Source organism: Nycticebus coucang, chromosome 6, assembly GCF_027406575.1.
Source record: "Nycticebus coucang isolate mNycCou1 chromosome 6, mNycCou1.pri, whole genome shotgun sequence".
Taxonomy (NCBI): Eukaryota; Metazoa; Chordata; class Mammalia; order Primates; family Lorisidae; genus Nycticebus; species Nycticebus coucang.
In genome coordinates, this window is record NC_069785.1 from 105,798,699 (window position 1) to 105,821,947 (window position 23,249).

General features: G+C 49.3%; 1 protein-coding gene across 2 annotated transcripts in view; it reads left to right on the top strand.

The window, feature by feature from the left end:
* RASGRF1 (Ras protein specific guanine nucleotide releasing factor 1) overlaps nucleotides 1–23,249 on the top strand; it is a 113,412-nt gene that overhangs the window by 40,985 nt on the left and 49,178 nt on the right. For both annotated transcript variants that reach the window (XM_053594843.1, XM_053594842.1), the window contains exons 4-10: nucleotides 264–356; nucleotides 2,802–3,055; nucleotides 11,489–11,568; nucleotides 12,615–12,808; nucleotides 13,264–13,373; nucleotides 17,153–17,271; nucleotides 19,200–19,360. In XM_053594843.1, coding sequence (XP_053450818.1) covers nucleotides 264–356; nucleotides 2,802–3,055; nucleotides 11,489–11,568; nucleotides 12,615–12,808; nucleotides 13,264–13,373; nucleotides 17,153–17,271; nucleotides 19,200–19,360 — 1,011 coding nt within the window. The remainder of the gene's footprint in view (nucleotides 1–263; nucleotides 357–2,801; nucleotides 3,056–11,488; nucleotides 11,569–12,614; nucleotides 12,809–13,263; nucleotides 13,374–17,152; nucleotides 17,272–19,199; nucleotides 19,361–23,249) is intronic.

The window sequence follows — 23,249 nt, forward strand, 5'->3', positions numbered from 1 at the left end:
GGTGGACTGCAGACCCAAGAGTGGGAGGGCCCATCCAAGGTCACCCTGAGTCGGCTCAGCTGTGGTGCAGACCTACTGTCTCACAGCTGTCTGGGGCCCGTTTTCATGACCTGTACACATAGAATGGGAGATGCAAGCTGCAGCCTCCCTGGCTGTCAGGGAAGAAGAGGCTGTCACCATGCACCTGCCAGCCACCAGCTGGAGGCCAGGCGTCTCCATCAGCAGGTGCTCCTCTCAGCAGCTGACCTGTGTTCCTGTTGCAGATTGCATCCCTGCTCAAGGACAATGAGCGCATCCAGTCCACCCAGACCGTCACTCCCAATGATGAAGACAGTGACATCAAGAAAATTAAGAAGGTCGGTATCATCCCTTTGTTGGTCCTCTTTAGAGCTCTCTCTTGAAAAGCCAGCCCAAGGTCGGCAGTGTCTACCCACTGTCCCTCTGCCCCCAGGGCTTCCCTCCACCCACCCACCTCAGCTCCAGAGACCGAACCCCTTACCCCTGAATGGCCCCTTGTGAAGCCATTTCTTCCAATTATCTCTGTGGGTGGGGTGGTTCAGCCCCATTTTATATAAATGAAAACTGAAGTTCCACTAGAAGAGGAGGGGGGAGAGCCAAGACAGGACACCAGCCCTAGGACTCGCAGCTGAGAGCCTTCCTTGCAGTGCCATGCACCTCACCAAGACCCCTCTGCCACCTCTATACCTTTGCGTGTCCCCGCTGTCATACATACACCACCTCTGACAACTGCCCCGACTCTCTAGCAGACCACAGCAGGGGAGCCCAGTCTTTATGAGACCCCACAATTAAGCCCACTGCTATTTCCCTATTAGAGTGCAGAAGGTGCCAGGGATCTGCCAGGTAACCAGGTGGTGACATACTATGGCCCATCCTGTGGTGGTGTGGCAGAGGGAAGGAGCGTAGGTTGTGTTTGCAGCTTGCCAGACTCTAGGCAGGGGAGCCTGACTCACCAAAGAAAAACAGGTGAAACCAGAGAATCCTGTTTGTTGAGAGCACCAAAGGACCCCAACACCATCCAGACCAGAAAATGCCAGCAGGCACCCCCTGGGCCACAGCCAGCCTGCCAGTGTATTTGAGGTTTTGAGCCCACACACAGTGGGGGATCTGCATTTTGTTTCTTAGTTTGTTGCCAGTGCTTTAAAAACTAAACACATCACACAAAAATCTGGATTTCTAGTTCTAAAAAATAGACATTGCTAACACTTATTAACCACTTTCTATGTGCCAGACACTATTTTAGGAGATTTATGCAGATTAATTCAAGCCTCACTAAAATCCTCTGAAGTTTTATTATTATTTCCATTTCACATATGGGGAAGCTAAGACACAGGGAGGCAAAGTAACTTCACCCAAGGTCACACAGCTAAAGATTTGCAGTGACATTCAAACTCCAGCCACCCAGGTTCGAAGCCCACATCCTCAATCACAGGAAAAACAGAAGGTCCAGCTGTCCCCAACCACCTCCAACACAGGACAACAGCCAGCCCTAGACAGAAGGTGCTGCCCCATGTCATCCCTACCCAGCCAGCTTTGTGCATCTCTAGAACCTACCAGGCCCCCACAGAATTGTCACCCAGGTCTGAGCCAGGCCCCACCCAGGCAAGAACACTTGGCCTTCCTTCCTGTCACAGTCCCCTGCACTGCCCAGCCCGGCCTTCTGTTTGGAGCATCTATTCAGGTTGGATCATTGTCTTAAAAACCAGCTGGAATCTACCTCCCATCACTCTGTTTTCACCGCCCTGTAGCCTCAGAGTAACCCACCCCCACCCCCCAAGAAAGCCCTTCCTATCTTCAGAAATAGCGGCCAGGGCCTGAGGCCTCCCCATGCACCCATGCTGGCCAGCAAGTCTGTGCCTGGACACAGTACCTGCTGGTGTCAGCCAGTGCCCCTTTCAGGTGAGACTATTTTAGTAAGCACCTCTGCTTAGGCCCCAGAATCACACCATACCCTTGCTCCAGCTGCCCTGCATTCCTGCTCATCTGCAGGAATGGTAAGAAACTGGGGGGCCCCTTGCTCAGAAGCCTGTGCAGTTTAAAACAACTTCTGTGTATAGTGAACCAAGGCCCTCCCCAAGTTATTGCCAGCATGAGGCCACTCCCAGCAGCCTGACTCCAAGGCAACTGACTTAAGTATCTCTGTTCATTTCCCTTCTGAGTCAAGAGAGGAGAGGATCCAGGCAGGCTGATGAGGCCCAAGCATGATATTAACTAATTTGCCATGTTCTGTTCAATTTGATAATCACCTTCTATGCAGACGAGCTTTAATTGAAACTTCTGGGCTTTCAGGCGAGTTGTCAGACAAGACAAGGTGTGAACTGTGCCCTGCACAGCCTGGCAGCCTTTTATCCTCGGGCCACCTCCCATTAGGAAGACTTGGGGCCACATTTATCTTCCTTCGGTGAACACTTCCAAAGCAACCCAGGGATCTTGTTAAACACAGAGGTCTGGAGTGAGCCTTGTGCACCTGCATTTCTAAGAAGCCCTCCAGAGATGCTGGTGCAGTCAGCGGACCTCTCTCAGTCCTAACATCCTCTCATTAGGCCCATTTTACCCATGAGAAAATGGGCTCGGAGGCAGCAAACAACTAGCCCAGCATCTTGCCTCAGGCCATGTCAGGCAGGCAGGAGAGCCACGCCGGGCTCACGTCTCTCTTTTCCCCATATGCCTGCGTAGAGCATGACAAAACCTTGGTCCCTGTCCCCAAGTAGCTCACAATCTGACAGGACAAGCGTGGCAGAGCTGGTCTAACTGGCGCCTGTACCTGTCGACCTGCTGCCCAGGTGCAGAGCTTCCTGCGGGGCTGGCTGTGCCGGCGGAAGTGGAAAACCATCATCCAGGACTACATCCGGTCGCCTCACGCCGACAGCATGCGCAAGAGGAACCAGGTGGTGTTCAGCATGCTGGAGGCCGAGGCTGAATACGTGCAGCAGCTGCACATCCTCGTCAACAACTTCCTGCGCCCTCTGCGCATGGCCGCCAGCTCCAAGAAGCCGCCCATCACGCACGACGACGTCAGCAGCATCTTCCTGAACAGGTGAGAGCCCAAAGAGGTGGTCCAGCGGGAAGGAGATGGCTGGCGCTGGCCGTGGGCGCTGAGCTCAACCCTCCCGGGAGCCATCGGCTGGTTCCCACCAAGTGCAGGTGAGGAAACTGAGGCCCTGGGAGGAAGGACGTTCCGCAGGGTCACGTGGCTAAAAGATGCCTGCCCCAGCAATTGTGGGGCTCCGGGCAGGGGTAGAAAGGGAGGCCCACATGGTGTAGGTCTAAACCAGTAGTTCCCAACTGGGCAACATTTGAAGACTTGTTTGGTTGTCATAAAGTGGGGAGGAGCCACTGGCATCTAATGGGCAGAGCCCAAGGGTGCTTAAAACACCCTCAATGCGCAGGACAGCCCCACCAGCAAAGAAATGTTCCAACCAAAACTCTGATTTAAGTGTTTTAGAGTTATTATATAAATCAAGCTACCAAAAGTTAAATAAAATATGTTCTCCTCTTCTCCTTTGAAACCATCTTAAGGCCTGGAGGCCAGGATGACATTTAGAGTTCTTGGGCTCCTTAGAGCTCTTCTTGGCCTTGCTACCCACGCACATTATGAAGCTGCCACTTTGGGGCATCGAGTGGATCTGTGGCCCTTCAGAAGGCTGGGTTGGCAGCTACTCTTCTGCTGTCAACTTCTTTTTAAAAGGATCTTCTTAAGAAATGGTTTAAATAAGCTTTTTGGTGGGCAATAAAATTGTATGAACTAGATGAAAGCAACTAAAGTGGAGATGTGGAAGCAGAGTGCTACTTACAAGTAAACCTGTGTGGGTATTAAAGAAACGACAGTGCCCAAGATGTGTGTTCAACTGCATTTCCTTCCAAGCACTAAGGGTCCAGCTGTTTCACTATCCCAACTGGCCATTCATCCTAGACCCACAGTGTGGACACCCAGGACCCAGGGCCACCTTCCCTGTGCTCTCCTGCTCCCCTTTCCCTGCCAGGCTGACCTACTGAGTTTGAGGCCGAGGGACATCCTGGAGGAGACAGATGAGGTCTCGAATCAGACATGGGTCTGAGAGATTGGGGCCATAGAGGCTGAAAGTTACTGGGGTGGGACAGGCTTTCATTGTGATGTGGACAACATATCAGAGTGGAGAGAGGGAGACAGTTGAACAGGATGAGGGAAACAGCCTTTGACCTCATGAGACCTTCTAGAATCTGAATCCCTGGGCCTCAGAGAGTTGCTTTTGAATATATGTCCTGAACACTGTTTTTAAACATTAAATAAGTGCTTTTATACATTTTCCAAAACAAAGAAAGCATTGTATTTGTGTGAGAAATCAGGTAACATTGAACTCAAAAACTCTAATTGGGTTTTTTAGATTCAGTGACCTGAAGTTTGGCTGAAAAATGTGAAGAAAGTGTTCCCTCCTGAGTAAATCCTGAGTAGTTCAGACGGCTTCATGGATTCTCAAACATTATCCCACCTGTAGATCTGGGTGGAGCCCAGGGGAAGCATTACTGCATTTCCAACCAGTCTGCAGGTGCTACCAACTGCTAATCCCAGATGTCACTGAAGGAAGCTTGAGACAAACGGAGGGGGCTGCCTACACTGGGGCTCGGCCTGCAACTCCTAACTTGAGGACCACCTCAGAAGGCACCATTAGAGTTTATGTTGGTGCTTTTCTTGCATTTTAGGCCAAAATTGCAAATTTTTGGTGATTGTTTACCATCGTCATTAAGAGATAAAGGGTGTCCTTTGCATTAATTTATCTTTCTATAATTTTGTTACATGCCTTGATTGATGTGTAATAGAATTTTTTTTTTTTTTGAGACAGAGCCTCAAGCTTTCGCCCTGGGTAGTGCACCATGGTGTCACAGCTCATAGCAACCTCCAACTCCTGGGCTCAAGCGATTCTCCTGCCTTCTTCTCCCAAGTAGCTGTGACTATAGGGGCCTGCCACAACGCCCGGCTATATTTTGGTTGCAGCTGTCATTGTTGTTTGGCAGGCCAAGGCTGGATTCGAACCCACCAGCTAAGGTGTATGTGGCTAGCACCTTAGCCACTTGAGCTATAGGCGCCAAGCCTGTAATGGAGTTCTTTTAACCTAGAATGTTTGATTAGGAATTTTCATGCCAGCCCACAGTATTTGTTCAGAAGTTATTTAATATATATGATTTTATATTTTTATCTTTTAAGAACCGAATGGAACAAGTCAGATGACTTTAAATGAGAACAAATGAGAGGGAGGGGACTTTTGCCATCTCATGAAGCTGATATTTTCAATAATGACCTTAGAAACAAGTAGAGGTAGACCTCAAGATAGACCCATGAACCCTTCACCAGGGCAGGTGGATAGGTTCACCCAAGTCAGTTTCGGGTTGTCAAAAGAAGTCATCCTGTGGGGTGAGGACCCAGTGATGACTAGAGAGGGCAGGAAAAGAGAGGGGCTCCATCAAAGCCAAGGGCACTCATCCACACGCTTATTCAGCAAATAAGACAATGACATGCAGTGCTTAGCTACACACTGGATCCACAGATGCAGAGTGAGCCATGCAAACCCCATCATTGAGACAGACATACCTAACATGAAATGTGGCAAAAACCACCAAAGAGGCTCCCTGCAGGAGGTGATATCTGAGTTTGGTCTTAAGGATATGGGAGAGTATGCAAGAAAAAGATAATGAAAGAACTTTCCAGGCAGAGGTATGCAAAGGCCAGGAGGTGAGAATGAGACCTGGTCCTGGAGGATATTTTAGGCGGAAAAATGCCATGTTCGGATCTACCTCAGGAGGCTCAGCCCCTCTGCCACATGGTGGAGGCCTGAAAGGGGAGAGTGGAAGCTGACGGGCCAGGAAAGAGGCTGTGCAAAGCACAGAGGGACTTCGGGGCCCAAGTGGGCATGACACCCCAGCCCACAGTCTGATCCTGCCAGCAAAGGCAAATGTGTGTCTGGGCACATTTCTCTGGCGCCTCATACAGTGTTGGGTAACTGAAGGTTCGTGGAGGCAAAGGACAAAGTACTGAAAGGTAATGCTCTCCCTATCACAGTAAGAATCCAGAAACATGAAAGAGGATAGTTCAATAAGATACCCTTTAAGATCTCCTCCAGCTCTGATATGACACTCCACAGTGCCACCCGGGCCATTGTCCACATCTGCCTAGAACAGAGATGAGTGGCATCCCCCACAGCCTTCGGTCTGAGAAGCTTGCTTTCAAATCCCCATCTCCTTTCATCCAAGAATTGCTGCCTATTTCCCCTTCTCTCCGATGGGCCCAAATAGATTCTTACTCATCCCAGTCAAAATAGCAACAGCCTGATCCATTCTCAGGACCTCTAGGACAGTGGTTCTCAACCTTCCTAATGCCACGACCCTTTAATACAGTTTCACATGTTGTGATGACTCCCAACCATAAAATTATTTTCGTTGCTACTTCATAACTAATTTTGCTACTGTTATGAATCGTAATGTAGGGCGGCACCTGTGGCTCAAAGTGGTAGGGTGCCGATCCCATATGCCGAAGGTGGCAGGTTCATACCCAGCCCCGGCCAAAACCCACAAAAAAAAAAAAAAAAAATGAATCGTAAGGTAAATATCTGATATTCAGGACATATTTTCATTGTGGCAAAGGGGTCGTGACCCACAGGTTGAGAACCGCTGCTCTAGGATATGGATTCTGGTCATCAGAAAAAGCTAACCCAGGAGTGGTACCTGCCTCTTACAGATACTGGAGAATCAAATGAGAGTTTGCATAAAGTGTTCAGCACACAACCCAGCCTATCCCAAGGTCTGTACCATAACACACACTGCAAGAAGTCAAATTCAAATCTAATGTGGAAGAACTCTGGGACTCATTTTATAAAGCTAGCATTACCCTATATCAAAGACATCACAAGCAAAGAAAACAGCAGACCCATAGCTCTCATGAGCATAGAGGCAAAATATCAGAGTGAATCCAGCAATATATAGGAAGGATAATGAGACATCCTGACCAAGTGACATTCATCTCAGGAATGTAAGGCTGGTTCATAGTTGAAAATCAATCAATACAATTTCCTCTCTTATCTCACTATATTAAGTAGGAAGACCCACTGGTCACATCAGTGAATGCAAGTCTGATGTGGTTGGCTTCGCCCCTCCACCCTGGGCCCTGCTCTCTTAACAGTTGCAGGCCAAAGCTCTTTCTTTCCCCAGGGCTAGATGGGAAGAATTAGAAAATAACCACCTTCTTTTTTTTTTTTTTTTTTTGAGACAGAGTCTCATTATGTCCCCCTTGGTAGAGTGCTGTGGTGTCACAGCTTACAGCAACCTCAAACTCTTGGGCTCAAGTAATTCTCTTGCCTCAGCCTCCCAAGTAAATGGGATTACAGGCACCCACCACAACACCCAGCTATTTTTTTGTTTTAGTTGTCATTATTTGACAGACCTCGGCTGGGTTCGAACCTGCCAGCTCCAGTGTATGTGGCTGGTACCCTAGCCGCTGAGCTACAGGCGCTGAGCCATGACCACCACCTTGACATCACCTCTCTTCAGTATATGGTCTCTTGGGTGCAGCACAAGCTTCACATCTTAACCTCTGTGCCTGTGTAAGTTATGTTTTATTAACCTTTAAATAGCCCAGCGCAGCACTTTGCAACACCGAGCGCTTTGGGCTGCACTGCCCACTGTACAGTGGTGTTTTGGGATCCCACACAGCACCAGGCTCGCTGCCAGCACATGGCCTGCCTACTTTCTGGTCCTCAGAGGCACCCCAGGAGGCTGGAGCCGGGGCTCAGAGACGTGGGGGACTGGATCAGGGGCACACAGTAAGTTGGACCAGGCTGAGATTTTAGTGTAGACCTGATTCATGGAGAGGCTTAAGCTTCCCCTGCTGCCCTGTATTAGAGAACTTTCCTTTATGTATGGGCCCTGCCTCCCACTTGCTGTAAGTGCTGTGGGGCAGAATCCAGGGCATGAACCCCCTGGTCTTCCTGCTTCACACCACAGTACAGAGGCCTGTGTCTCGTAACCCAAGGCCAGAGGCTGCAGGCTCACTTATTGAAAAGCTTTGCCGCGTGTAGCTCTCTCCCTGATTTGCTTTTAGGCTGAAATGTACAGGCACATTAGCAGCCTAATGCTGATTTGGTGATTTAATTTACTGGAGCTCATTAAAACAGGTCTTTGGGAAGAGAGAGGCCTCTCTCCAAGTTGGCAGATTCATCCAGGATGTGGCGGAGCTAGGGAAAGTGTTAATTTTGTGCTTCTCAAATTGAGGGAATGAGATCTTTGAAATAAACATCTGCAGCAGGCTTTGTTCAGCCAAGACAATAAGCTTTAGCTGGTTCCCTTTAATAAATACTGTGCCCAGTTTCACTTATTGGGAACCACAGTGTCACCCCAAGATGAGAGGCGTCTAGTCCTGGTGTCAGATGGTTTATGTCTTGATGCTGACTCTGACTGATTGGCAGTGGCTGCCCTCCTGGAGTGAGAGAGGGATGAGGCTCTGTGGGGTGCAGCCGCCATCCATTCCCGTCTGCATGGCCAAAAACTGGGAAAGTGCACCAAGCAGAGGAGTGGGGAAGAGTGAGGGGGCCAGTTCCGTCCCCTTCTGGCCAATCTCTATCTGTAAGTCATGTCCTTTTCTGAGCTCAAAGAGGGGACGAGGCAAAATGAGTATGTCCCAAGTTTGTCCTGCATACATATCACTTCTCACCCTGGAACAGTCTCCTCACCTCAGTCTCCTGCTAGTGATCTCCTGCTTTTTCCTTATGACTGTCCTTGGATGTCATGCTCTGACCACCCCCAGCTGGGCCACCATTGGCTCAGAGCCCCTGTGTGACTTTCTATATTATAGCAATTGTCACACTTAAATAATGACCTCTCTAGTGTCCAGATTCCCCTCTAGACTGTAAGCTCACTATGGGTAGGGATGGGCCAAAGGATACACCTGCACCAGCTGGGCCCCACAATTCAGGGGCACTGTTCATACAGACCAGGGGTCGGCAAGCCTTTTTCTGTAAAGGGCCTGAGAGTAAATATTTTAGACTCAGCTATACCTTCTGTTGTAATTGAGCAGTCACAGACAGTCCATAAACAAATACATGTGGCTATGTTCCAATAAAATTTTACTTACAGACACTAAAATGCAAATTTCATATAATTTTAACATGTCATGAAATATTCTTTGGATTTTTTCAACCATTTAAAAATATAAAAATCATTCTAACTCTCAGGCCATACAAAAATACAAGATGTGCCGTATCTGACTCACAGGCGATAGTTTTTAAAAAATATACTGTGAGGACAGGATCCCTTTCCTGGTAGCAAACAAGATCGTAGACTGTTTAGGGGCAGACAGAGGACCAGTGTGATGAGGCATAAACGGAGATGTCAGGAAGTAAAGACACACCAACACCCTCAATGGAAGGATACTGTGTCGTAAAGATGTCGCTTTTACCCACAATATTCTGTAAATTCAATATAATCCCAATCGCAGTGCAGCCAAGCAAAATGATTTTAAATTTAAACTGAAGGCACAAGTACATGTAAGGCAATGATGTTCTGAAGAAAGAACAACAGTGAAAGAAACGTTCCCTACCTGTAACATTATAAACATTTATGAATGTAAAGTAATGAAAACCACCTGAGACTGATACCAGAATTGACCAATAGATTAACAAAAGAAAATACAAAGTCGAGTTACTTTGTAAAACAAAAAAGCCTAGTAAACAGTTGGCATGTTTGATTAATGGAAGTGGGCAGTTGAGTAACCAAATTGAGAGAAAAGTTGCACCTATATACCTTATTCCATCTTATACCAAAATAAATACAGTTAGTGTTTATGTGTAAAAATGAAACAATGAGACAGAATACAGGTGAGTGTGTATGCGCACCTAGGTGTGTGGAAAAGCATGATGCCCAAGGCCCAAGGCAGAAGGAAATGGTGCCTCACAAGGCAGAATGGAAACCTCAGAACAACACTAAACAAAACCGATGGCAGACAGCTGAGCAAAAATGTCTACTACATATGATCAGACTGTATCCCTAATACAGAGAGTTATTTAAAATTAATGAGGGAAAGTGATAAATGGACATGAGTAAGGTATTCTCAAAAAGAAATACAGATGGCCAATACATAGGGAAATGTTCAACCAACCCACTAACAATTTTTTTGAAAGCAAATCAGGTCAAATGAGATAATACTTTTCTCTTATTGCGTGGCTAACAATGGTAATTCCTAACTAGTAGGATCACAAGTAAAATTCTCAAAGTTTACACTTTAAAAATGGAGGCTTTGCCCACTATATTTTTATAATCCGGGCTTATGATACCCCTGATATGCTGCTACATGGGCCTGTGCATTCCTGGGATAGGAAAAAGTTCATTTCCTTCCTGGTGCATCCTGAACAGTGGTTTGCTGGAGCTGCCTGGGAATGGCTCCCATTAGTCTTGTAGTGGCAGCTCTTACGTTATCTAGGAGTTTCTAGATATATGCCCATATCCTACATATGGCTCCCCTGGCTCCATGCTGCTCACCACAGGTCAGACGTTCTTTCTGGACTCTCATACAGCCCTGGGTTAGCCTCTTGCTATTGAACTTTTTGAAGGATCTTCATCTGTGGATTACCAATGTTTTCAAAATGGGCACATTTATCCATTCAACAATTATCTCGGGGGCCAGAGATACACAGAAACCAGCCTTGCCTCGTGTCATCAATGTGTCATCATACCTGGAGGGACCCTTTCTCAGGACTTGACAGAAATGACAGACAATTCACAGTGGTGGGATTTTCACTCAGAAATGAGAACTCAGAAAGTTTTCTCTACTTACATATTTTTTTTAAGTTCCCACTATTTTTTAGTCTTTACAAGTTCTCTCTTCCTTTTGTACATCCTAAGGAATATGATGTGGTTACTAGCTTTGCCTCTCCACCTGGAGAGGTTGTATTGTGTTCTCGCTTTCCCTCCTCTCCCTCCCTCTCCGCAGACCTCTCTCTCCCTTTCCCTTCTTCCCTCTCTCTCACCTCCCTCCCTTTCTCTCTGCCTTCTGTCTTATACACTCTCTCCCCACCCTACCTGTTAAATAAATATCTCGGTCGAGGTTGACACAGCTGGGAATAAGGCGAATTGGACCCTGTCTATGTGGGTCTCAAAGCCTAGCTCCTTTTAATAGCCATGGGTGGCTTTTACTTGTGTCCACCAGAGCCTTGGGTTCCTTGAAGACACCTCAGGGTCCCCAGCAGGTGGGGGCTGTGAAGACACCGGGTCAGCACCCATGTCAGCAGCCCTGTGGGCATGCCACACTGCACGAAGGGTCTGATGTCCCGTCGCCATCTGAAAATGCTGCATTTTCATTTTGCACCAGGGCCCCAAGTTATATTGTCCATCCTACTGGCAAGGCTTTCACATAAGGTCTCATTTGAGAAAAGGATTTGCTGCTGAGGAGTCTCACAGAAGGTTGGGGGAAGGGCCCCCACTAGAGCTCACCCCGTGCTTTCCTTTCCAGTGAAACCATCATGTTTTTGCATCAGATCTTTTACCAAGGCCTAAAGGCGCGCATCTCCAGCTGGCCCACACTGGTGCTGGGTGAGTACCCAACCCTTGCACAGGCCCCCAGGGCAGTCCTCCTCTGGGGCCCACCCCGCCCCAGGCTGGGGAAGTTCTGTGTGTCTAGCCATGACAGAGTGTCCTTCTTTAAAACCCACAGAATCCCTCAGAGGGGACAGAAAGAAAAAAGACAAGTTGGCAAAAGCTTTATTTCTGGGAGGAAGTGGTATATTTTTAGTTTCTTATCCACTTTTCCCTTTTAAAAAGAATGTATACACATCCATTTGAGAAAATTTGAGAACCCAGAAAAGTAAAAAATGTTTAAAAATATCCACCAGCATTTTGCTTCCCAAAGATAACCACTATAAACACTTTGGTATGTTTTCTTCCAATTTTTTTATGCATAGTTCTTGTGTTTTTTCCCATTTTACATAATTGCAAACATTCTGAATATAGAATTTGAATCTTCTGAGTGTTGTTTTTTTTTTCTTAACATTATAGCACAAGCATTTTCTCATACCAAGAGTGTGCTTTGCATCACCGTATAGTAGCCTGTGCCACATTAAGGTACTGTCACTGACCTAGCCATCTTCTGCTATTGGCTCTTAGAGTTGTTCCAATTTTTTTGTCATTAGGAATAATCCTCTCTACATAAGATCTTTTCTCCATAGTAGAGACCATTCCCTTGGGATAGGTTTCCAAAAGTAGAATTGCTAAAACAAAGAGCATGAACACATGAAAGGCTATGGTACTGTACCTAAGGCCCCGCTGCCCTCCAGGACGGCTGTGCTGTCCTAAGTAGCAGGGACAGTGAACAGAGGGGCCCCTGCACCTCATCCTCACCTGCACCAGATATCACCTTTTATTTCACTTTCTTAATTTGCTAAATAAAAGTGAATGTTGGTATTATCTCCACTTGGGAGGCAGGGAAAGACACTTAGGGAGATGAAGGGATGGCTGAGGCCACACTGATGGGGGATACAGAGCAGACCCCGCTCACCAGAGCTCGTCTGTGGGTGGGACGGGGCTAGCCAAGGCCCTCTGAGTCTCTGCCTGCCACTCGCTGACCACCCACCTGCCTCCAGCCGACCTGTTTGACATCCTGCTACCCATGCTCAACATCTACCAAGAGTTCGTCCGCAACCACCAGTACAGCCTGCAGATCCTGGCCCACTGCAAGCAGAACCGCGACTTCGACAAGCTGCTGAAGCACTATGAGGCCAAGCCCGACTGCGAGGAGAGGACTCTGGAGACCTTCCTTACCTACCCTATGTTCCAGGTGGCCACTCTGCCCTCCCGCCGGGGGTTGCATGCTGATTGGGCTATAAGCAGGATGGAGGGAGCCAGGCCTGAAGGGCATGGTCCTAACACCTGCCCCAGCTCTGGGCTGTTCACAGGGGATAGGTTTAGGGCTGGTCTCTGACCCTGGTGAGAGAGGGCAGGCTGATGGAGGGCCTGTCCACCCCACAAAACAGACAGCTTGGGCAGGCAGGGGCAACTGTCAACCATTAGGGGACCTCTCCCTCCCACTCTGGTCCCCACCCCCAAGCTCTGCCTCCAGCCAGAGCAGAGCCCCAGACAAGACCTTAGACGAGCCTCTCTTCTGTGACCAGAATAGCACCGGTCTATCCCTCTCTGTCTCCCATTTGCTCCATCTCTGTCTCTTTCTCACTTCCTCACTGGCTCTCGCTCCCCACCCTCCACTCCTTTGCTCTCTAACCCGTTGGCCCGCAGATCCCCAGGTACATCCTGACCCTACACGAGCTCCTGGCCCACACACCGCATGAGCATGTTGAGCGTAACAGCCTGGACTACGCCAAATCCAAACTGGAAGAGCTATCCAGGTGAGCCTCCACTTGGCGCTTGTGCCCAGGCTAGGTTGGAAGGGATGGAATGGTCTCATGGAACACTCCCAAGGAGAAGGGAACAGTGTGAGTGGTGGGCTGTCCCTGGCTCAGGCAGGGTCTGAGAAAGGGTTGGGGCATTCTCCCGGGCCCATATCTCAGAAGACGGAGCTGCCCCGGGCTTTGTTCCTCTGTTCCTCTGTTCTCCAGCATTGGTTTGTCAAACCCTGTGCCTACCCGAGCCCCGCAGAGGGGCTATGTGAGTGTGAGAGCCCTCAGGTGCCCACAGCTCCAGTCAGCAGCAGGTGATCATAGTTCATGGTGACATGAGTGGCTAAGCCATGGCTTTTCTAATGCCAGAGGCCCTAGTCCCCTAAACAAGGCCCCCACCTGACCCTCTTCCAGCCCTTGAAGCCCAGAGGGAAACATGCTCTGCAAGGGCAAAAGCAGAGGGCTGGGGGTCCCATGCACCCCAGGCTGAAGACACTGTGGCCAGCACGATGGGTTCTCTGGAGGCTGGAAGAGGTTCACACCCAGAGTGTGAAGGCAGAACCAACAGGACAGATTCAACATGGAGAGTAAGAGAAAGACTGGAGTCAAGGGTGATTCCAGAGTTTTCAGCAGAGTCTCCAGAAAGTGGAGGTGCTATTAACAGAGCTGGAGGAAACTGGGAAGGGGCCGGAGTGAGCCAGAGATAGGAGCCTTCTCGGTGGACGTGCTGACCTCCAGATGCTGTCCACACGGAGGTGATGAGAAGGGAGTGGAGATTTTAAATCTGGAGTTGAAGGGAGAGAGAAATTTTGGAGTCACCAGCTTGGAGATGGTATTAAAGTCTCAGGACTGGTGAGTTCACTTTGGGAGTGAGTTAGGAAGGGAAAAAAGGAAAGTATGAGGGCTGAGCCCTGGAGTCTCTACTGTGTGAAGAGTAAGAAGTGAGCGGGGGCCTTGTGGCCAGAGGCGGACTGCCAGAAGCTGCCAGGGAAGGTCTTCCTGCAGCATGTGGGCTCCAGCCCAGCACTACTCAGGGCCCTGACAAACATACCCCCAAAAGCCCCCCAAAGCCTGGGGGTGTGACCCATCACAAATGGCTCCTGTGGGGCAGAAGAAGAACCAGGCTGGACCACATCAGGGTACAGGCCAACCCCATCCTTCACAACCCCACCGAGTCATACACCCCAGAGTGGAGAATCAGAGTGAGAATGTCATCAGAGTGTGATTGCAGAGTAACAAAACACAGGAGGTGTGGGGGGACACTTCCATCGTCCCATGCCCAGGGAGGCAAACCCTGCACACACTCCCCATGGGAGAAGGCTTGGAGTTCCCGTAAGGTAGCAGGGCCCCTCGTCACTGAGGGATGCCCTGTCCAGACCACACGGGCGCAGGTGGCATGTGGGGCTGAAGTATTTGGCCTAAGACCTTGTCCCCTTTCCCCCAAGATGCTGGGTGCATAGGATGCTCTCCCACTTGAGCACCTGTGCCTGGCCCTGACCCTGCCCTAGTGGCACAGAGGAAAGTTTTCCTGTCACCATGACAGCAGCCCTTTCATCCTCCTGTCACTCTCCTGTAGAGGAACTGAGGAAAGCTCCCTGGCCTGGCAGGAAGCTATCACAGTGCCAAGCTCCCCTGGGCTATGCTCAGAAACAGCCTTCCCCCCTGGGAGCTGGGCCTTCATTCCACCTTTTATCCTGAGCCACTATTTTCTGCACTCACTGATAACCCAAGTCATCATGTCCAGGTTCCCTGGAGCCTCCAACCCTGGAAATCCCCTCTGCCTTCCCAGAGCTCCCCAGATGTATGTGCCCATGGGTCCCCAGCACAGACCCCCGCCTGGGGCCAGAACTTACCCTGAGAAGCTGCAATTTACACTAGTTTTGCCACTTTGGAATTACCCCCTCCTGTTTACCAAATACTACCTTCCCAGCAACCCTCATTAAGAGAAGTGGTACTACTTACCATTGGCTATTATGAAAGTGAATCACTGTCCAGGGAACCAGCATGTGCCCAGAGATGCCTCCCTTGCAGGCATCAGGCTGGTGCCTAGGCTTCCAGGAAGAGCATTTTGGGAGAGGAACAGGGGAACTAAGGATCCCAAACTGCTTGTCTAATGAGTTTAATCCCAAAATGAGTGTCCTATACCAGAAAAAAAAATTTATAATACTTTTGCAACCAATGATAAGAACAATCAATGTCCTTTATCCAAGCACCCACCGTGTGCCAGGCATGGCTGGGCTGGTGCCCTGTAATATTACTTGTTCCATCTTCACCCCAACATTCTGCAGCTAATGAAACTAGGGATTAAAGGGTCTGAGTAATGTGCTCACCATCATGCTGATTCAGTTAATCACAGATCAGTTCAAGCAGTTTCATCTTTCATTGTTGTGAGGTTTAAATGGAATAATGTCAGTGAGAGAACTTTGTGACCAAAACCTTAAACCCCCTCCCCCCACCTTGGTGGTCTTAATTGCAGAAATTCAGGCATCGGTAGCAAATAAAAGGCTTTCACTTTTCTTGGAATAAATGGGATTTTTTTTTTTCCTGACCCCACCTACCCTCCTCACTACTTTCCTGGGCTTCTGGAAACCCACCAAGGCAAGAAGCTGTTCAGTGGTGCCACCTGTTGGAAAGGAGGTATATTGCAGCAGAGCAGGAACAAATACACTGGGCTGTATTCCTTCCTAGCAGAAGCCAGAGCCTACAAACTAAACTGAGGTCAGGCTTTCCCTGAGCCAGCTAGACTGGCAGGTGCTCCAGAAATAAGCCATGCCAGAGTCCAAGCAATATTAAGGAAGCAGTCGGGTACAGATTTAGAGAAAGAGCATGCAAGAAAAGGAGATAGCAAGTGCAAAGGCCCCAAGCCAGGAATGAACTTTGTTCTATAGTTGGCAATAATGCCAGTAGCAGGCAGAGGGGCAGGTCAACAAAGGATGTATCCTGTCTTCATCTCCCTCTCAGTGCTGGGGGCTGCACCTGATGTCTCTGTTCTACATGGTTCAGACTTTGAAATCTGACAGCCCTGCTGCTAACTTCCTCCCCCCACCCTACGAAATAACATTTGCCTCCTGGGGCTGTCAGAAAGATAAGTGAGGTCACACCTTGACATGCACAGAGCATAGTGGGCGAGACATGGGTCCCCTTCTCCTTCGTGACTACAGGCCCCACCTGAGAACCCTGGGCGCTGGGCTTCCTTCTTACTGTTGCCAGACCAACAAGTCTGCCTGTCACCCGTGCCAATCGACTGAGAAGTGGATGAGAGATAACAGCTTTATTTTCAGAAAAGTTAGCAATTCCAGAGAACAGCAAGGATATCTCCTCAAAGAGCTGTTCTGCCTCCTGTTTCTCTTTGTTATTTTTATGCCCTCACAGTAAAGGCATATATCAGCAGTGTTAATAATGTGCATAGTATATAATATACAGATTCCCTGCCCACAGTTTACAGTCAAAATATCTCTTGCTTTCAAGGTGGCCCTATCTTCAAAGTATTTCTAATTAGACAAAATTTACAGCCAGTTAGTCAACACCTCACAGGGTTCAGTGTCCTGAGTACTCCAGTTACCAGGGAGTCCAGTTCCCCAACTTACCTATGACAATAACCAACAATCTGCAGATGTCAGCAGAAGGCTCATCTGGCTTCACCAGGGCCTGTCTAGCAGTGCCCTGCACATAATGGTTATTTAGGGCAGCAGTGGCCTCCATCAGTACGTCTGGCCAGAGTACCACACTCAGCTCCCAGGGGTTGTGGGGGCAGCCTGTCTCTGAACGTGTTACCTCCTGCCCCACAGAATCATGCATGATGAAGTCAGCGAGACAGAGAACATACGGAAAAACCTTGCCATTGAGCGCATGATCATCGAGGGCTGTGAGATCCTCCTGGACACCAGCCAGACCTTTGTGAGACAAGGTATGGCCTCTGCACCCTGCTACACCCCACTCCCGCCAGGCAGGCCTAGCAGTGGGAGGGAGGCAGCACTGGGGGACACCACCAGTGGGTGTGGCCACCACATGCCAAGACCTGCCTGTGATTGCAGAGGACTCTGGGGCTGTCTGCGATGTGCATGTGCATGCCGGTGTCTACACAGACAGATACAGATACTATTGGTTTTAACAGTTTGTAAATAGAGTTTTACCCAGATGGCCTTGGTTTGTCTATTGTACATCACAGTAAATATTGACATGTCCTTGGGAGAAAGAATGCAGTTGGGGAGGAGGATAGGTAACCATTGGCCCTGTGAGTCAGTCCTTCCAGTGTCCGGAAGAGGTCAGTGCTGGTCCAGCCCTCTGTCCTAGGCTCAGCATCCTCTACCTCTTAGGGGAGACCATGTTCACGGTGGTTCTGGTAAGTAGAAGGCCTTCGTTATGCTTTAGTCTCAGCTTACCTTGGAGACATTGTTTGTGAGGCACAGCCCTCCTGAAAGGGGTGGTTAAAGGCTCTCTGTGGCTCAGGAGACCAACCACCGACTCAGGGACATCAAAGCTGCAATGCATTGGAAGTCTGATGCAGTCAATTTCCATGTACTATGGGAAATGCAACTTCTGCTTATATGCCCCAAGGTGACCTCCACTGTCACAGTCATTCCAGAGTCCCTTCTGACTACCTCTAGGATGATTAGACTAATGAAAGACCTCCAGTGCCTCCTGCTGGCCCATGCAGGTGCCTTGGGTGAGGGCATGATGTTTTAGGGGTTTTGTTCTAGCCTCTGTGCACGGCCCCATGTGTTTCCTCAGGCTTCCCCCCATGAGCTGCTAGACCCAGGGCTGGCCTTGCCTGGCTCCTGGCTCCCTTTGTGCTATGCTGGGCACTCTCTGTGCCAGAAGTGTCCCCAGGCAGTATTTTCAGGCCCCACTGAAGAAAACACCAAGTGGACTTGGCTTGGGAGTGGCCAAAGAAACAACCCCTCCAGGAGTAGTAATGTCCTCAGGGACCAGGACTCTTCTCCATCACCCTGAGCCAAAGCATATCTTCCCCTTCAGCTGGGTGGCTGCCAGCAAGACCTTTCCCACTCTGATTCCTGGCCCATGCAAGACTTCAGGGGCACCTGGAGTTGACCATGCACGGGAAGAGAGTCATGGAAAGACAAGTGTGGGAAAAGCTGGACATCCTATATGTGGGTGGCAGACTCATGGCCCAGAATGGGATCAGGAGAGTCGGTTCAAGCTTCCCCAAACAGGAATTCACAGGGCAGATGACGTGAAGGAAGGGATTTCCAGGCCAAGAAGCAGCCCTCAGGCTTACATGACCTAGAGCTAGGTATGGTGCAAAGGAGGGAGACAGTGGCAGAAGAGGAGGCGGGGAGATGTGCCACCAGCGTCCTGAGGACAGTGAGGATCTGTGGGAGTCAGTCAGGCAGGGCCCTGTGGAGCAGGTGTCAGGGTGGGGGCCAGAACAGGGTGGCAGTAGGCCTTGTGGCAGGTGCCCACTCTGCCCAGCAGTGGCCTACTAGAGTGCTGTATTGAGAATGGAGAGGCTGTGTGGGCACTGAGAGTGCAGTGATTGGTGACATCTGCAGTGGCAGCAGGAGTGTGGCATATCTTCTTAAACCTACGGGACCTGCAATCAGCTCCCCCTAGCCCTTACCCTAGCCCTTCATCGTCACCATGGGCCATGCCCTTTAGGGTTCCTGTGCTCTCTGAGGCCCTATCCCCCATCTGGGACCCCTGCCTGGAGCATCCCCCATCCAGCCATCAGGCCCCAAAAAGGAGCTGGAAGGAACATCCCATAGGACAACCTTGTCCCATCATCACTGCCCCTGGTACCTCAACCTTGAAAGCCAGGCCACAGGTGAGGGTCATCCTGGGGCGTGGGCTCAGGCTTCTCTCCTCCACCCACAGGTTCCCTCATCCAGGTGCCCATGTCTGAGAAGGGCAAGATCACCAGAGGGCGCCTGGGCTCTCTGTCCCTGAAGAAAGAGGGCGAGCGACAATGCTTCCTGTTTTCCAAGCATCTGATCATCTGCACTAGGGGATCTGGGGGGAAGCTGCACCTGACCAAGGTGAGGCCACAGGAGAGGGACTGTAGGCTGGCCAGCCCCTGGCTTCACGGGCACCATCCTGCCCACGGGGGCTGTGGACCCCAGTGGTAGGCAAAGGTGCTGGAGACATGTGTGCACATACACACCATGGTTTAACTGTTGGGGTGAATGAACAGGACTTGACTGACTTTCTACCTAAGAAATAATGGGGCATTGAAGGCAGAATATTCAGCCCCAGATACCCCCAGGGTGGGGCATCTGGACACAGGGACCAGAGGGTCTGGACAGACCCCTAAAAGTCATGTGTGTATGTCTGTGTGTATATGTGGGACTGTGTGTTTATATGTATATATGTGTTTCTCTGTGTGTATATATGTGGGTTTGTGTGTGTGTGTGTATATTTATGTTTATATCTGTGTGTGTTTGTGTAAGTTATGTCTGCATTTGTGTGTGTGTATATATGCGTGTGTCTATGTGTATACGTATGTGTCTGTGTGTTTGTGTCTGTGGGTAGTGTGTGTGTTGTGTGTCCCCATGTGTGGTGTGTGTGTGTGCATAAATGTGTATTTTTGTAGCTGTGTGTGCTTGTGTGTGTGTGTGTGTGTGTGGCTGTGTCCATCAGGGTGCAAGTGTGTCTGTGTGGAGTTCAGGCCTGGTGCCGACTGAGGGCCAGAGTGTCACTCAGAGCCTTTCTCTCATGTCCATGAAGCTCAGACAGAACTCCCAGCGACCTTCTCGGGCACAGGGCCTACCCCCAGAACCTCAGCCCCATGCTGTTTCCTCACAGACCCCAAGGCCTTTGCTTGCACCATCTCTCCCAGGCTTCCCTGCCACCGTACAGGCCGGTGCACACGCCACGTGCTGGCCAGTCTGGGGCCTGGGCAGAACCCTCACTTCCCCAAGGCAGCACATTGCTCATCCCATTGCTCTGAGGTAAGGTTCTGATCACTCTGTCACTTACACATTTGTGAAAGTCCCTGTTCCTGGGCGGCACCTGTGGCTCAGTGAGCAGGGCGCTGGCCCCATATACCTAGGGTGGCGGGTTCAAACCCAGCCCCAGCCAAACTGCAACAAAAAAATAGCCAGGCCTTGTGGCGGGCGCCTGTAGTCCCAGCTACTCAGGAGGCTGAGGCAGGAGAATCGCCTAAGCCCAGGAGTTGAGTTGGAGGTTGCTGTGAGCTGTGTGACGCCACGGCACTCTACCGAGGGCAATAAAGTGAAACTCTGTCTCTACAGAAAAGAAAAAAAAAAAAAAGAAAGTCCCTGTTCCTGTCTACACATCATCTGTCAATAGGGACAACAACACTCGCAGGGACATGACACAAATAAGTTACCAGTGAACCGACAATGGATGTGGCTCTGCTGTCAATTATGAGGCACTTGCCTTTGTGAGCTGTCCCGACCCGCGGGACAGCAACGGGGGGCGCAGGAACCACCTAAAGGAGAAAAACAAACAAGGGGCGCGAGAAAGGGAGACAAGACAGTTTTCTGATCAAGTCTCAAACTTTATTGAAAAAACTTGTGCCTTATAAGCATTACGGGGAAGGTGGGTGTGTCTTGTTGGGAGGTTCAGAGGAGTTGTTAACTGGGGATTGGCTAGAGTAAGTAAGACGGGGCATAAGGTGATTGGTTGGCTAGTTGCCAGGTAAAGTTACCGGGAAAAGGTAAAACTGTTTTTTACTTGAAGAGGAAGTAAGGCCGAGCTGTGCCTTATATGGCTTCCGACAGTGAGCGACAGTCCCCCAGCACCATGTCTGTCCCTGTGGTATAAACATACTGTGCCTTGGGAGGTGCCCGAGGGTGCCCTTAATCAAGCCAGAGCATCAGGGCCAGTGTTCATCCTGACCCCACCTGGCCTGTAACCTCCTGCAGAGCTGACAGGCTGAGCAGCGGGCTCAGGGACTGTGCTGCTCGTATTAACATGCCCATAAACTAGCTGACCAGCTGCACATGGGACAGTTAATTTACAAATATTGAACACTCAGTTTTAGCCAAATTATGTATCAAGGAAATCTTTCATTATTTATTAGCTCTGGAGTTTCTGGTGGGAAGGTCTCTGTGCACATTGGAGGGAAGTTAAGCTGGACACATGTCGGCACTGATAGTCTGAAAGCACATGTTTTTATGTGTTTGTGACTGTTTTATTTTGTTTGAGTACTGAAAGTTTCTTGACGCACTGATGAAGAGCATGGAATCTAAGCTCTGCCCAGATCATAGCACTGCCACCTACCAGCAGGTGACCTCAGACAGGGCCCAAGGCCACACCCGCCGCAGCTTCCTTATCTGCATCATGGGTGTGAACAAACCCATTTCACGGGAGTGCTGGGAGGGCCAACTGAGGGAGTCCCCGTGCTGGTAAATAGTAAGTGCCCATGGTAACAGCCATCATAGCAAGTAATGAGCTCATAGTAACAATATCAGGCCCTTGGGTAATGACTGCCATGAACCAGGCACTATCCCAAATACTTTATGTATACAGGGTGTCCATAAAGTTCGTGTGCAATTTACTATGTTTAACTATTTTAAATTGCACACGAACTTTATGTCCACCCCTGTATTTATTTCCCAGAACAGCCCACTGAGATGAATGCTATAACTTTTCCCATTTTGTAGATAAGACAAGACAGAAGAGGCCAGCATATGGCACAGCTGCATTTGAATCCAGAAAGTCTGGCTTTAGAGTCTATGTCCTTTTTTTTTGTTTTTCTTTTTTTGAGACGGAGTCTCACTCTGTTGCCCAGGCTAGAGTGCCATGGCATCAACCTAGCTCACAGGAACCTCAAATTCCTGGGCTCAAGTGATCCTCCTGCCTCAGCCTCCCAAGTAGCTGGGACTATAGGTACCTGCCAGGATGCCCTGCTAGTTTTTCTATTCTTAGTAGAGACATGGGTCTCTCTCTTACTTAGGCTGATCTTGAACTCCCAAGCTCAAGCAATCCACCTGCCTCAGCCTCTCGGAGTGCTAGGATTACAGGTGTGAGCCACTGTGCCTGGCCCAGAGTCTGTGTTCTTAATCACTATGCTATATAGCTATGTCATTCTCTTTAAATACTGAGGTGGAAATAGAATGTCTCACATCCTTTCTGAAGGGAGCAGGCTACAAACATGCACCATTTAAACTACAGTAAAATTTTCAACTTGAAGTAAGAAAATATCAGCGCTAAATGGTGCTTTCAAGACTATCAAACCCAGTTATATCACTGGGCAGAGTTAGGGTCCAGCCAGTCCTGGGGCCTATTCCAAGACCACCAAGGACCAAAGCAAGCAGCACAACCCATGGTTTGGGGTCCACTCTGATGCTCTGTCCAATCCCCCCTGCCTCCCAAGGAGCAGCCTACTCTGCAAGCATTTTCATGATAGATTAGCAGGTGAGCAGGTCCTCATTACCATTAGTTATCATATTACTTATCTGTTGCTATGTAACAAATTACCTCCAAATGCAGGAAATTAAAGCAAACTTTTATTCCCTTGCAGTTTCTGTGGTTCAGGAAATCAGGATTTACTTACCTGGGTAGTTTTGGTTCAGAGGGTCTCATTTTTGAGAGATTTATAGTCATAATGTCAGCTGGCACTGCCATCCATCCTCTGAAGGTTCAGAGCACCTCTTTTCCAAGTTGGCATGAGCACTCAGGTGGCTGGAGGCCTCAGGTCCTCATCACAGACCTTATCCCACAACATGTCAGGTAGCTTCCCCAGAACAGGACATCCAAGAGTAGTAAGAAAGCAAGCAAGAGGCTACATCTCCAAAAGTTGCACACAAATTATTCTTTTAATTAGATGTATGTCACTAAGTTCAGCCCACACTCTAGAGGGAGGGAATCAGGCAGAGACAAGTGGGAAAGAACTGGTGGCCATGTCTCATGAGAAGCACAGTGGTGGTTACTCTTATATCTCACTACAATATCTCACAC